This window comes from Centrocercus urophasianus, unplaced genomic scaffold (assembly GCF_019232065.1).
Source record: "Centrocercus urophasianus isolate 14NV4802_14NV808 unplaced genomic scaffold, USGS_Curo_1.0 seq_14, whole genome shotgun sequence".
Lineage (NCBI taxonomy): Eukaryota > Metazoa > Chordata > Aves > Galliformes > Phasianidae > Centrocercus > Centrocercus urophasianus.
This window is the reverse complement of record NW_024884586.1, coordinates 16339171-16354711: the sequence shown is the minus strand read 5'-3', so window position 1 is coordinate 16354711 and position 15541 is coordinate 16339171. Positions and strand designations below refer to the sequence as shown.

Sequence of the window (15541 nt, the reverse complement as noted above, 5' to 3'; positions counted from 1 at the left end):
GTTCCAGTGACGTTTTAGAACTGAGAATTTTGTTCCTTCTGGGTATGGTTTGAAATCTGGTCTTTTGCAAGATAACATTTCAGTGAACCAAAATTCCTATGGCTTCTGTCCTGCAATTTTCGCTTTGTCCTTCGCAAACGTCCTCTTTTTTGGTCTTAGAAATTAGTATCCCACTCTGTGCTCTTTACTTATGCAGTCAGTAAATTGTATTGTCTGATGTTGATTTATATTCTAAGATCCATATACTGCTGGATTGTGAGGTGGATACCATTCTGAACTGGGGTACTCAGAAGGCAGGGCTTTGCATCTGCCTGTTGCAAAATGGTCTCCTGCTAGCTTCATATCATTCTTTAGAGCAAATGTATTTAAATTCATGAAAACTTTCATATAGGTGAGTGTAAGACTGGGCTGTCAAATCTGCAGTTCAAATTATTCATTGACAAATTCCTCTATTCCTTGACGTTGTTCCTGTGGCTCTGTGTCTGCAAATAGAAGACGCTTATAAGCACTGCAGCCGCTGAGGTGTAGATGAGACGAGGACACAACATTTGTGAGGACTAGTGCTGGGTATTGGTCTGACACAGATGTCTCTGATCTGATAAAGTTTTTCATGCTATTCTGTCCATCCTGTGGTGTGATGCATTTCCTGCTATGTGTCTTTATATAAACATATCTTTCTGGGAGGAGCTTGCAGAACACCACACGTCTTCTCCTTTGAGAAGTTCTGTCACAATCTAAAATGTGGTGTTCTGGGAATTTTGAAAATTAGCGTAGTGCCAATAAATAGAAGTGTTGTTTTGAGCACTTTTTGTCCCCAGTTACTGGAAGGCCACAGATTAGTGCCTGCTCTGGCCTCTGTCTTTGTGTCTGGCCACCTTTGTCAGCTTGCACCAATTCCTGAGTGTTGCTGATGCTGCTGCAGTATGTGGGTAGTGCTCATCGTCACTAAACTGTCCTTATAAGTGCTTGGGTAAACAGTGTGATCTCTGCAACATGATGGGTTTCTGCAGTAGCTTTCCATGGTAGCCTTCATTTCTGTTTCTCCCTTGAGCTGCAGCTGCAGGGAGTTTCAAACAGCGCTCAACAATTTGGCCTTCCAAGGGCTGGATCCAGTATATTTGTACAGAGGAAAGCAGGGGCTCTGCTCAGAAAGAAATAACCTGGAGTTAAAGCAGCTTGAGAATAGGCCATCATGTCAAAGCCTATACCATCTCAGTGTCAAGGTATTCTCAGTTCCGGTTCAGATGGTAACGTGAAAGGGGAGAAATAGGATAAACAACCAAAAGATCTTCATCAATCTTTGACTGCTTTCTGTTCTAATATGCTTAGTTTGTAAAATCCAGAGGAAGGATGGTAGCAGATCTGAGGGGGAACTGCAGGTGCAGGGAAAGGCAGGGCTGTAGTGCCTGTTTGTGTTGGCTGCAGTGATTCAGCTGTGGTGTGTGGCTGCAGTGAAGAGCAGGAAGGTGAGATCCTGCAAATACTGGTCTAACACTCTTTGGTTGTTGCCATCACCCTTCTAGATACTAAATCTCTGAAGAAGAAATCCAGAAAAGGGAAGGTGGACGTTTAATGCCAGATTGTGTATTTATACTGATGAAAAGAAAGAGGTCTGTGGATGGCCATGGCTGCCTAAAACACAGACTTTTAGGAAATGTAAATCATACATGTGTCTATGTATTTGGTGTTCTTGATTGTGCCTCTGACACTCTTTGCTTTTCTTGGTTATAGGTTGAACGTGCTGGACATTTCCAAGTGAATTGCTCCCTGGGGCAGTTGCTCACAGCTGACTGGACAACGGGCTGCTGGGCTGATGAGCAGCAATTCACTGAGATGACATAGAAAGGGGTCAAGGACAATGGTGCAGAAAAAGAAAAGCTGCCCTCGGTTACTCGACTACCTTGTTATCATTGGAGCCAGGTAATGTAGAAGATTCTCAGCTGTGCTTTTGTGTAGGCAGTAGAGTGGGAACTTAAGAGGCCACACTTCGTGTGCAGAAAGTGTTGTCTGGAATGAATGCAGACTGGGGGCATGCAGTAGGACTAGGGCATTTTTTGAAAGATACTACTGCACTTAGAGCTTTTTAGCTTGTGGTTTGGATCCTCCTCTTCAAGGATCTACAAAGAGTGACTAAGAATAGCCCGTTTATATATGGCTCTGATGGCTTGTATGTCTAATCGTCTTTGCTTCTGTTGACATCAGAACAGCGTGATTCACAAACTGAAAATACTGAAAGCTGTGTGTAAGCAGAATGCTAGTGGGGGTTACTTCTCTAACTTTTGAAGAGTAATCTGTAAACTCAGTTTAAAAAAGTCTGAAACTTGCCTTACTTGTCTGATTCTCCTTCTAATACTTTTAGCCTCATAGAAACTACATTAATGCTTTTAATTTTTTTTTTTTTTAAGTCTTATTAGTTATCAATTAATAAAATGTTACACTTATCTGCTTAAGGAGTGTATAGAATATGGGGTTGGTGTGCTTTTTGTCTAATGTGCAGGTGCACAGCAAATGTTATTTTTCTCCTTTCAAGATTTGTGTAGTAAATTTCTGCCAGTTTATTTAATGGATGTGCTACAAAGTGTACTGTACTTTCATTTCTGAACATAAGTGGTTTTTGTGCATCAGCTTGTTGCTTTACCTACTTTCTTTTTGAAATGCTTTGAGTGCAATATTTAGACTAAGTGGAGGAAATGATGCAAGTAATTTCCTAAGTAGTAACTGTTTTATTATTGTATTTTACTGGCAGAGTAATTTGGTAGTTTAATTATTTTCTCATTGTCTGTGGGGAAAAATAACCCAGTTTTCAGTATATAGGTCAGAAAGTGACTAGGAAAAGAAGGAAAAAATGTTGACTGCCTCTTCCAGTGATGCTCATAGTTTCATCTTTTCTCAATTAAGGATTGACTAGCATCAGTTCTGGACTCCCACACTGCTCTTGCCTTTTGCTAGGCAGTAGATGCTAGATTGCTGCTACTTGGGGACCTGTTGTCTCATGTATCAGGTGCTTCAACAGCTGCTAAGGACAGGAGGTAGCCTTCCTTAGGTAGTCCGTGTGGCTTTTACTATTACAGCTTGTTACCCACGGCACATCAGTAGCAATGTCTTTTGAAAGTATTCTGTTTTATTAGGTGTAATTCTTCTGAATGTCTGAGAAGACTTGTCTTTCTGTCTTTAGTGCATATGACTGCAAAGACAGTGATAGCTTACATGTATATTATACATATATACTGGGACTTCGTTGGTGACTTTTTTTAACCATTTATTATCATGCCTACTAAATCCTAATTACTGTAAAAATGTCAGAACTTGATAGCAAAGGGGTCAGGCCAGAAAGGGATTGATTGGGAAACATTTTCTGTCCTTCACTTTCTGGATCTCATGTTATGCTTCCAGCAGTTATTATTTGCACAACATTTGCAGAAAAACTGTGGTAGGAGGGTAGTTAATGCCTTGAAAGAATATGTTCATTTGCTGGAAGAAGCAGAAGTAAACAGTGTTGTCTGTCTTCTTTTGTATTCCAGTAGTGATTTGTTGTACTGTGCTCAATGGGTCCATGGAACTTGTTAGGAACTGTGTTGCTAACTTATTGGAAGTCAGTGTAACTTAGAATTACTAAAATAATAATAAAAAGTTTTATTGTGCTTTAACTAATAAATGAAAGCCTTTTTTGTGTGCTAGAATCACTTGGTCAATTGACTCTGTCTGACTACAGGCAGCTGTATTTTTGCTGTTTTTCTTTCTGTTTGCTTTCATTCTCTTCCTCCATTCTCACTGGAAAAGCCATTACCATTCTTCTTTTTTCCTGTACTTTTTAGCTTGTGATTACAGTGTGTTTCTACTGGAATTATTAAAGGTTATTGCATGTTCTATGGGGAGGAAAGTATTTAAAAAGTATTGTGTTGGCTCTGCTACACTTGTGTTACACCAGCTTTCTTTCGTGAAACCTGATAAAATTGTAGTGTTGCTTCCATGACTGACATGGAGTTTTACTCCTACTTTGGGGGGCCTCCTTTGTTTGCCTTGGCAGGATATTGTGATAAATTATTCTTAGAAACCTCTCAGGAAGCAGTCCAGATGTCTTCATTATGTCCTCCTTATTTGTCAGCATGAATTCCAGGGATGTGGGGTAGGTGGAACAAGGGGACACAGGTTTACATGTTACTGGTACTGTAGTGCTGCTTATAAGAGCACTGAAACAATATTCTGCAGGGCGGTGGTAGGATCTAGAGTGTTACCTGTAATAACATAATGTATCACTCCATCATTTATTTGATTCCTCTCCTAGGAAATCCTTGGTTTTCTCAATTAGATTTTCTTGTATATATATATTTTTTTCTTTCTTGATCATCCATTGGATTTTCATCTGACTGTGTTTGGAGATGGAGAGTTTCTACCCAAGTATTCCCTCTCCCATGCAGTTAAACTTGTTTTGGAAATCAAAGTCAGGGAATTGTGACAGTACAGTATTCCCCTGGGAACAATGTACTCCTGAAACTCCCTTTTTGTCTCAAGCAGAGTGGCTCCTTGTTGGGCCTCGATAATGATGGTGTAGACTTCTTTTTATTTAAACTTTTTGTGATTGTTTGGCTTATCCTAGATCGAGAACTGTAGCTAGTGACTGAGGTGCTGCATTTTCTCTGGATGTTAGGATTGAGAACAACCAAAGATGAAGCTGACCTTGGAGGCCCCTGACGTGTCTATAGTGAGATAACAAACATTTTTTGTGATGTTAACTAACTCTGTATGCTTGTCGTTTTTTGTTTTGTTTTGTTTTTTTGCAGGCAGCCAAGCAGTGATAGTGTTGCTCAAACTCCTGAGCTGCTACGACGTTATCCTCTAGAAGACCACGTGGACTTTCCTCTTCCACCTGACGTTGTGTTCTTCTGCCAACCCGAAGGATGCCTGAGTGTGCGGCAGAAACGCATGAGCTTCCGTGATGACACTTCTTTTGTCTTCACACTCACAGACAAGGATACGGGTGTCATTCGCTATGGAATCTGTGTCAACTTCTACCGTTCCTTCCAGAAGCGAGTACCCAAGGAGAAGGGAGAAGGCACAGGAGGACATCGAGCTCCTCGGGAGGGACAGAAAATCGCTAAGTCTGGGGATGCGTCTGCACCCCAAGAGGATGTGGGCACTGAGAGTTCAGAGAGTGGTTCTTCACTGCAGGCCCCAAGTACAGAGCCTACCCCAGATGTGAACCGGTCTCCGCACAGTAAGCGTCTGACCAAAGGCAGCCATCGTTCTCGAAACAGCACCCTGACTTCTCTGTGCATCCTTAGTCACTATCCTTTCTTCTCCACCTTCCGCGAGTGCCTGTACACCCTCAAGAGACTTGTGGACTGCTGTAGTGAGAGACTGTTGGGCAAGAAGCTGGGGATTCCTCGTGGGGTTCAGAGGTATGTTGAGGGGGAAGAAAGAACTCTATCCTCTCTCTGTTTGTTTCCAAATGTCAAATTGTCATGCCAAATTGCTGTGATAGGTGAGGTTGCAGAAGACGTTGGTCCTCTGCAGTTGGCCTTCTGTTGGTGGTTGACCTTTTTGCTATTTTAATCTGAAATCACAATAGGAAAGGGAAAATTCTGTGCTGATTTGTGTAAGAATTCTTTATTTTCTTCTGTCACCTGATGTGATTTTAGTTTTTGATATTAATGTGAAGGCACTATGCTGATAGCAACTGACACAGTTTCTTGAAAGCTGAGTGCTATTGCTGTGGTTATTGCTTTGGAGTATAAGCTCTGTAGGTAGTGCACATCTGGACTAGCAATTCTCTGACAGATTAGAAACAGTAAGAAATAACAGGGTGAATTTCAACTTAAAGCCAGAGGGAAATGTTGAAAGTGTGTTTTATAGGTTTATGAGAAATAATCTGAACTTCAGCGTGAGAGAGAAGAGATAAGGGAAACAGGAATGTTTGAAAGAGATTGAAGTACAAGATTTGATGAGGAGAGAGAGGAGAGACAGAAAACCAAGGAGTTGTCTGTGAAGCATATAGGACTGGAGTTTTGCAACAGCAAGTATCTTGGTGTACTATCTGTTATTATAATGCTAGGTATGCAACAAAAGCTGTTGTGCTATAGGGTACAGAAGGTATCAATTGTGGATGTATATTTGTATTATTGTGCCTAGCCTCTATGTTCCAGGAAGATATTGTTTCCTTTCTGACTCATGAATTGAACAGAGCAAATATAAAATGAATCTGTGGGGAAGGAAGGAATTATCTTACTGTGAAGGTGAATGGGGGCTGTGAGATAGTTTGTAATCTGAGTTTTATAGCTTTTTACCTTCCAACTTAAACTTGTCAAAAGTAAAATATGCCAGGGCATCTGACACTTCTGTATTTATAAGATCTTTTCCCCTTGTATTAAAGAGGAAGTCTGCTCCTGTTCACAGCGTAGTAATCTACTTGATGGGTTGCTGCTCTAGAATAGTTCTAGGAGTGTCCTGGGTTTCTGACTGATTCATGCTTTGACAGATTTATGACCTGAATCCACTGGTTGTTGGGGAAAAAGTGATTCTCTGAGAATGGAAATAATTTTATGAAATTGAAGTATGAAGGGAGCTTATTTCATTATTTGGTTTAGTCCGATAATTCCTGAGGCAGAGAAGAGCTAAACTTTATGATTTTCTTCAGCTCTATGAACTCATCTGAATTTTGAAAGCAGTGTTGACATATTCTAGTGTTTGAATGGCATGTGGTATTTTAAAGACTTGCCGTTGTTGGACAAAGTTCATAGAGTTGAGAGAAGAAGAACTGAGTGACAGATGAAGACTGCTAAGCATCCATCAGCAGGAAGAGCAAAGCTGCCAGTTGGAATTACTGTGTGATTTGCGAGCTGTGATCTGGAGAAGTAGAAAGGTTTCAAAGTGATGTCAGAATAAAAGTGAAACTGAATCCTTAGGGCTTGCACAGAAGGTTTGAGTGTGCCATTAACAGCTTCGTGTCCTTTGCATTACAAGTGGCTGAGGGGAAGCTGGTGGATGAGAAACGTGGTGGTTTCAGATTGCTCTTCTTTTGATCCTTCCAAATTTCTGTAATTTTTTAATCCTGTATGAGGCATCCAGGGCCTTTTTTGTGTTTTTTTTTTTCTTTTTTTTTTTTTTTTTTAATTTTTGAAGGTATAAACTGTAAGATAGAACCTCTAATTTGAACCATACTCTTCTAACAGATCTATTACAGTGACTGGAGATAATTATTAAGCTATTTCACAGTGGCTAGAACAGATTCATGGCCATTGTGAATGCAGTACTGCAACATTAAGGGCTGAAATAGATTATCCAATTCACTTCTCTTGTGAGAGCCAGTTTCAAATTTTGAAGCTCTTAAGGCCCTGAGCAGCACTGTACACACTTTTTGGCCAGCCTGTCTGTGAGCTACTTGTTTGGAGGTTGATAGTTTAGGGCTTTTGGTAGTTAAATGGTTCCCAGCCAACTTTCAGAACTGTTTATTCTCAGCTGAAATGCAGCCGTTTCTGCCATGGGTTATTCATGTCAATACAAGGCAATTTGAGACTCAGTGTAAAAGTGTTTTATGATGCCAAAACATCTGAGGCATCTTTATGTGGCTTATTTTTATTATCTCAGCTTATTAGTTCCTGTTCTTGCAAAAGTTTGTAGAACTGGTGGAAGGAATCCAGTCATTCAGGCTGCTGTGCTTCTAGGCAAGATATGTGAGTACTCCAGTTACACGCTGAATTTCAAGCACCTGGGTAACCTTTATGAACCATTTAAATGAATGCACAAACTCTTGGGCCAGTCTGGCAAACTCGTGTTGATTTCTGCCTCAGAAAGATCCATAGTTCCCCACAGCTGTTGCAGCTAGTTTAAATCCCTGCCCTTCTCTTCCCTTGTCTGGCCTAGCATGTTAGCAGTGTCTTTTAATTCTTGGTGACTGCCCTTTCCCTTGAAGAGCCAAGCCAAATGGCTGTCAGAGGAAGCCATTGGAGTATTAATCTTCTCATTTCTCCCTCTGTAGGGATACAACGTGGCGGATTTTCACAGGCTCACTCCTGGTGGAGGAGAAGTCCAGTGCACTGCTACATGACTTGCGGGAGATTGAGGCGTGGATATACCGGCTGCTGCGTTCACCAATGCCTGTTGCTGGTCAGAAGCGGGTGGACGTGGAAGTTTTGCCGCATGAGTTGCAGCCAGCTTTGACCTTTGCTCTTCCTGATCCATCCCGCTTCACCTTGGTGGATTTTCCACTACATCTGCCTTTGGAGTTGCTGGGAGTGGATGCCTGTCTTCAGGTGCTGACCTGCATCCTTCTGGAGCACAAGGTAGGAAGGGAAGAGTTATCTTTGAAGCTTTACCCTTTCAAAAGCCAGGACAGATTGGAGAACATCTCTCTACTGGAATCTTTGATATTGATTTGTCTGGAGGGGTGGAAGGAAAATATCATTCTGAGGTGCATGTTTTGAAAAGTCTTGATTTTGCTTTAAAAAGCACCTGAAGTTTGTTTTCAGATAGATTAACAGAGGGTCATTCCAGTTCACAGCCAACAAAACAGGGTCCTTTAGGCCGTGATATTTTTATGCCCCTGGCTGGGAGTATGGGAAGCAAATGGTTGCTGCAAAATCTAATGTGACTTTCTGTGTTTGCAGGTTGTACTGCAGTCCCGGGACTATAATGCACTCTCGATGTCTGTGATGGCCTTTGTGGCTATGATCTACCCATTAGAATATATGTTTCCGGTGATCCCTCTGCTCCCCACCTGCATGGCCTCTGCAGAGCAGGTGCGTATTTTTCCTTCATTGGTCTTTTGCAAAGGATATTTCTGTTATCTCTGAAAACGTAGTAGTCCATGTTTCCATCCACCATGATTTCTGAGGGACTGTAATAAACACTGCCTTGCAAAGAATGTTCTTTGAGTACCACTGACTATTTTAATTGTGTGTAATGTTTTTCATTTAGGATATCATTAAAACCTGCTTGGTGAATAGTGTGGTTCAAAGAAGTAGCTTCTTTGAAACACCATGGATCTACAATATTATGACAAGACTTTAACACTTTCAGCCTTGTTGTCCCAACTGAATATTAAGGTTTGTTGGAGAGAGTCCGTAGTAGTACTTAAGGAATCTTAAGGGGTCATGATTCAAAGCTTAGAAACTTCCGCCTGCAGTTTATTTTTCTTGGAAGTATAAAGTGTCACGTTACTTCAGCTGGGAGCCTGGATTTCACCAGTAGTCAGGAGTTCATTATTTTGTTTGGAAAGGCAGAATTGAGGCCATCTTGTTCCTTCAGTGCTATCCTGCAATTGACTATCTTGCAATTGATGCTGCAGATTTGTTCTTGTCCCTTGGAGATAACCAGGTATTCTAGATTAAAGGATAAATTAGCCTCCCAAGCAGCTGATCTCAAGCTGTTACGTGTCTTATTGATTTAAGCCTTTTCCCTCTGCTGATCCCCTTGTCAGAAACAACAAGAAATTCCCCTTAGGTTTTCCACATACATTTATATTAAGAAAAAAATATGTTTCTTCTGTTTTTCTGCTTCCTAGACTTGTAATTTTTAAATTATGTTACCACTATAAGGTAGGGGTAAGGATAAAGCTTTTGTAAGGGTAATGCTATATTTACAACAGCATGGATTCAGTTTGAGCTGAAGATGTACAAATGCACTTGGTTCATGGTGTTGTAAGCTGTTAGTTTTGCTAATTTTTTTCATTAGAGCTGTTTAGCTCGATAAAAGGTATATCTGAAAAAATTGTGAATTTTTCTTCTAGATGAGAATTAAAGCTCTTAGAGCAGGAGGGTTTTTTTTTCCTATCGTATGACATCAATGACTTCTTTATCAGTGCTTTGTGTGTTGCCTCCTCTGCTGTAAACATACTACAGCTGTTTAAAAAAAAAAAAAAAAGTTGGTAAGATATGGTGATATCAAATGCAGAACTTGTCCTTATTACTATATCTCTGTCTTTCAGTTGCTTCTAGCCCCTACACCTTACATCATTGGTGTTCCAGCGAGTTTCTTCCTTTACAAACTAGATTTCAAAATGCCTGATGATGTATGGCTTATCGACCTGGATACCAATAAGGTAAGCAATGCTCTTAAGGACTTGAGGCTTTGTTTCTGGATAACTGTGCTCTTCAACTAATACACACACCGAGAATTTAAGAATGCTTGTGCTTCTAGATTAGCCTCAGTCTGCCTTTGTCTCTTCTGTCCTAAATTTTATGATTTTGTTGCTTGTCTTGTCTCATGTCTCTCCCTGATTCTTTTGTTCTTACAGCATTCTTTTTCAGTTAATCCATCTAGGTATTTCATAGAAGGTATAGCCTCTATAAGTGATTGAGCCATCTCCTTGGGTAACTATGACCCTGCCCGCTATAGCCCTAGATAGGAATCTAGATCTGATAAGAGCCTTCCAGCAGCATCTTTTGTCATGATTCAAATGAGACAAAGTATCCCACTTTCTACTGTGGCTACTGGAGCATGGGAAATGTGTATAACATCTTATGTTTAATGGAGATTATACAGGATGAGTATAGAGAAAGTCGAATAAGTCTTAAGTTTAAACAATAATCTTGCAATGTTTATGACATTGTAAATAATGTTAACAGTCATAAGAGAAGGAGAAACAAATTATTGATGCAGGGTTTTTTTTTTTGGTTTAAGTTTTATTTTATTCCTTTTATTCCTCAGTTCCAGGAGCAGTGGAGATGTAGGAGATTCTGTTTTGAAATGGATCCAGCTGGGCAGTTTTTCATTTGTTACCTGTGCTTAATTCCAGGTGATCGTTCCCACAAACGCAGAATCTTTGCCGGCGCTTCCAGAACCAGAAGCTTCAGAGCTGAAAAAGCATCTGAAACAGGTAATGAGCACTTTGGGGAATGGACTCAGCCTCAGTAAAATGTAGCAGATGTAGTGTTGCACAGCTCTTCTGCTGTACATGCTAAAAGCAGGCTTGCAACCTAGCACATCAGATGGTTGTGAATGAGGTATCAGACTATTAGAATGCACTTGTTCAAGAGGCTGGCCAATCAACAGAGTGGCTGATTCAAAGTTACAAGATTTCTGAACCCCCTGAGCTTTTCTGGGCTTTTCTACCATTACATTTTCTGACAAATCTAAATCTGAGGTTTTTATTGTTTCAGGTCTGTGTAGTTTCTTCAAAGAGTTTCACGGTCATTTTTGTTACCTGTTCATTTTTTTTCTGTCTCTACTGCTTCTACTTTTGTATAAAAAGCACAGGCCTAGGGATTTTCTGTCAGTGTATTTAAGGTTTCTTATTTGTGTAGATGCACACAAAGAACATCCCCATGTTAGAGCACAGCAGCATTTTAAGCTTGAAAAGTGGTATTAAGTAACACAGTTATTAAGTGTTATGTATCCAGCTGCTGGATTTTATGCATAGAGCTAATTTGGAAAAGTGATTACTAAGGCCGATGACCACAGTTAATTTATTAGCCAGGTGTACAGTCCATGAATATAAAGATGTTATAATTATGAAATAAACGAGAGTTTGGCAAAGCGGATTACAGTAACAAAAAGAGAATAGATAGAAAGCTTACCCTCATCCTGAGCTCACTGCAGAACTCAGAGGAGGAATCTCTAGAAGAGATCCTTTTTCACTCGGTAGCCCTTAAATGGGTCTAGGAGAGGTGCAGCCAGGCTCCACTCCTTCCGGCAGCACAGGTGAATTGTTGAATTGCCTTCACCTGTGCTCCCAGGGCTGACTCATTGCTTGCCTCAGGTGATCAATCAGAGGTTCAGGCTGTGATTCAGCAGTTCCCATACCCCAGGTAAAAGATAGTTTGAAATGCTCTTGGGTGCAGTAGATGGTTTCTGTTTGTTACTGTTGTTTGGGACTAATTTGTTTCTGGTTAGTGCCAAAAATTCCAGATTTCTCCTTTACATTTGCCATGTAGGATTAAACTCTGACTTGATCCATCTAGCTATGATCATCTGTGTTTTCCCTCCATTTACAGATCTGTTCAAGTTCTCAGTCTCTTCTCTCAGGTCCTGCTAAGCCATTAATCAGCTTGGGTCACCCTGGCTGATTGTGTCAAGCAGGTTTTATTTCTTTATTTCTGTTTTCCTTATGCATGCTGCATGCAGTATTTAAAGGTAAAGTTTCTTATGGACCTAAGGAGGCCACCCCTCTCTCTCCTTATAGACCAGGAGAGCAAAGTGTGTGACCTCTGTAATAACCCAGTATTTACTGTCAGCTCAGATGGAAGTAATGTGTTGCATGAGGTTTTGTTAGATCCACCTTACCCTCACTTCTGCCTCATCCCTTTGCAATTTCAGGTACTATTGAGCAAAATTCTCTCATTAGAGCAAAGTTGAATATCAGAACAAATTGCATTTTCCTTAAACAACTTCTATTTAAAATTATTGGTATTGACCCAAACAGTCTTTGGTCCCTATATATTCCTACATTCATCATCATGGATAGTTGAACATTGGCAAACGTAAATGAGGATTACTGGTTGCAATACAAAGTAGAGAAGACTGAATTGCAGCCCAGGTTGCTAAGGTTAACACCCTTTATATACCTTTGGATCTTAGTGTCAATCACTAATATTCAAAATACCTGATTTTTAGCCGCAGTGGAAAGTTCTTAGCTTCATCAGTAAGGATCCTTTCCGCTTTCCAAAGCAAAAGTAGCCAAATGTGGATATTTTGGGGATGGGGCAGTTAGACTTCTCTCTCCGTGCCTGTCTTGCATCCCTTTTTATTTCCTCTCATTTGTGATATTTGGTAGTAATAGATTTTTTTTTTTCCCTCCATCTGTTTCTCTGTGGTCATGTGTTCGTCTTGGCTCTGATGGGCTGCTGGTGTTATCATATGATCTTCCATCTTGCCTCCAGTCTCTGGTTAGCATGACTGCAATCACTCAGCAACAGCTGCTCACTCCTGACAACAAGGTTCTTTATTTTATTCTTTCCCCCCGGTTTTCCATTTTACCCTTTTACTTTGGTCTTTTTGTTTTACTTTATTTGTTTGTTTATTTTTGAGATTAAACTGGTGAAGACTCAGTTGGCAAATGAGAGAAATGAGGGAGATTTAGGCTGGATCTGGGTATTAAGGACTGACTTACTAGTCATGCCACTCCTGTGCATTTTCCTGAGGATATTATGAGGGTTGAAGAGGATGACTGCTTTATGGAGAGATGAAGACATTATTCAGAAAAGAAATGCAGTTTGCAGACAGACTGGAAGATAGATACCTGTGTGCTGGCTGTCTGCGTGCTGTCGTGGGTTGTCAAACTCACTGACTGAACTGCCAAGTTGCAAGGCAAGTTTTAAGGGATCTAGATCTCTGTGTTCTAAATGCATGCAGGCATAACCCTCCTATATATTGTATGGTTTGTCATACAACTAGAGGTCAGATGTGGATTATTTTTTTCATGTCATGGACGGTCTAGAGAAGCAGACTTCCAGGTTAACACTCATGCGTTTTCATTATTGAGATCATTTGGACAGTCCACAAAAAGGAGGGCCTGGAGGTATTTCTTGACTCAGTGTAGAAGAGATGATTTAAGGCAAATTATTGGAGCGTGAACAATTGCTGTGATTGCCTAGAGGGTAGCTCTAATCTTTTGTTTCTCAAATAACTTCTTGCTGAATATGTGCTTAATGTTGTCCTTTGCTAGGCACTGGCTAGCATGAGTCTGAATACTCAGCCCATTCTTAATCTAGAGAAGTTCCACGAAGGGCAGGAGGTGCCGCTGCTGCTGGGAAGACCACAGAATGATTTGCAGTCTACTCCCTCCACAGAATTCAACCCTCTGATCTATGGAAATGATGTGGACTCTGTGGATGTAGCTACCAGGTGAGACTGAAATGGAAAGTGGTATTGAGTTCATCAAGCTTGCACTTGAAGGCAGCACAGGACTGAGAGCAATGTCTGTCATGGCTCTTGGTGGCTCTTGGTATTGAGCAGGTAAATGAAAACCAAGTGACTGATTGGTTTGTTAAGTTTTTTAAGAAGACAGCTTCTTGCACTACGTTACTTCATAGATTTGGAACTTCGCCTAATACATACCTTTAAAAGGTTCTCTGTCTTCTATTGAGTTCTGTGTTTTTATCTGACATGTGTCCTTTGCCTCTTTTTAGGGTTGCTATGGTGAGATTCTTCAACTCACCAAATGTTCTGCAAGGATTCCAGATGCATACTCGCACTCTTCGTCTTTTTCCACGACCAGTAGTGGCCTTCCAGGCAAATTCCTTTCTTGCCTCTAGGCCAAAGCAAACACCTTTTGCAGATAAACTTTCCAGGACACAAGCAGTAGAATATTTTGGAGAATGGTCACTCAACCCTACTAACTATGCTTTTCAGAGAATTCATAACAGTAAGTTTTGGTTTTCCCTTTCCTGCACTTCTGATGTTTTTCAGAAACTTGAAATGCAGATAGGTTCTGGGGTCAAACTTAGCTTAATACCATATTATTCATAGAATCAGACTATCCTGGGTTGGAAGGGACATATGAAGCTAATGAAGTCCAGTTCCTGATTTCACACAGGACCATATAAAACCGTGTGTCTGAGAGCACTGTCCCAACACTTTCTGAACTCCAACAGGTTCCTGGGGAACCTGTTCCAGTGTGGCATTCATTCTGGGTAGAGATATCCAGTTCAAGAAATAATTTGCTATTTTATCTATTTTAATGCCATTTACTTCTCCAGATAACTTTATTTCTTGTCTTGTTTGCTAGCGGAGAAGAACTCTTGTAGTTGTTTTTTGTTGTTGTTTTTTTTTTTTTAAAGATGACTGTTCTGTTTTGTGCAAGACTTAGTAAGGGATAGCTTCACTACTAATGAAGCCTTTGACACAAATAAATGAGTTCAATTAACTTTCTCCTTGTTTGTTTATTTGCTTTTGGTGCAGATATGTTTGACCCAGCACTGATCGGTGACAAACCGAAGTGGTATGCTCACCAACTGCAGCCCATCCACTATCGTGTCTATGACAGTAATTCACAACTGGCTGAAGCACTGAATGTCCCAGTAGAAAAAGAAACAGACTCTGATCCCACCGATGACAGGTTAGTGGGGGGGCGTAACTCTAGCCACCTGACAATTACTTCAGATTATTCTGGGCCTTGTCTCCAGCATCTCATTTGCTACCTTTTCCTCTAGCCTTCCATGCTTTTGTTTAATTTCTTCTGTCTGGTCAGAATACTGATATTGAATTAAATTGTCTCACTGCTTTGTCATCATTGCAGCAGCTTCTTATCTCTTTGCTAATATCTTCTCAAGCCTTCATTTGACATAGATCTTTATTTGTACTTTCCTGTTTTGTTTTTTTTTGCTTCCTATGCCCCTTTATCATTTGGTATTACTTCTCACTCTGATGTTTTCTTTTTTCTTTTCTTCTGTGCTGTTCTTTCTCTGGTTACTTCTTTTTTCTGTACTTCAAGCAATCCCACTCATCCTACCACTCTTTCATATCTCTAATCGAAGCACATAGTTATGCAAAGCTTGCTAATACTCCCCACTGCCTGAGACCTTGTACATTCAGTAAAGTGAGAACAATTTTTTGTTGATGTGTTTTTGGCCTTGTATCTCAGAGGTTTGCATCAAGTTTTATCATC

The 15541-nt window shown here is 40.4% G+C and overlaps 1 protein-coding gene across 13 annotated transcripts in view; it reads left to right on the top strand.

Annotated features, from left to right (window-relative positions):
* Positions 1-15541, top strand: part of MADD (MAP kinase activating death domain) — a 75116-nt gene that overhangs the window by 9841 nt on the left and 49734 nt on the right. For 9 of the 13 annotated variants that reach the window (XR_006168183.1, XR_006168185.1, XR_006168184.1 and 6 more), the window contains exons 2-11: positions 1732-1920; positions 4782-5399; positions 7976-8279; positions 8604-8735; positions 9923-10036; positions 10733-10813; positions 12816-12872; positions 13601-13779; positions 14064-14299; positions 14836-14992. Coding sequence is in view for 10 of the 13 variants with exons in the window: in XM_042814846.1 (XP_042670780.1) it covers positions 1859-1920; positions 4782-5399; positions 7976-8279; positions 8604-8735; positions 9923-10036; positions 10733-10813; positions 12816-12872; positions 13601-13779; positions 14064-14299; positions 14836-14992 (1940 nt within the window). In the remaining 3 variants the exon portion in view is untranslated. The remainder of the gene's footprint in view (positions 1-1731; positions 1921-4781; positions 5400-7975; positions 8280-8603; positions 8736-9922; positions 10037-10732; positions 10814-12815; positions 12873-13600; positions 13780-14063; positions 14300-14835; positions 14993-15541) is intronic. The other 4 variants (XM_042814851.1, XM_042814848.1, XM_042814847.1 and 1 more) reach the window with 1 other exon arrangement.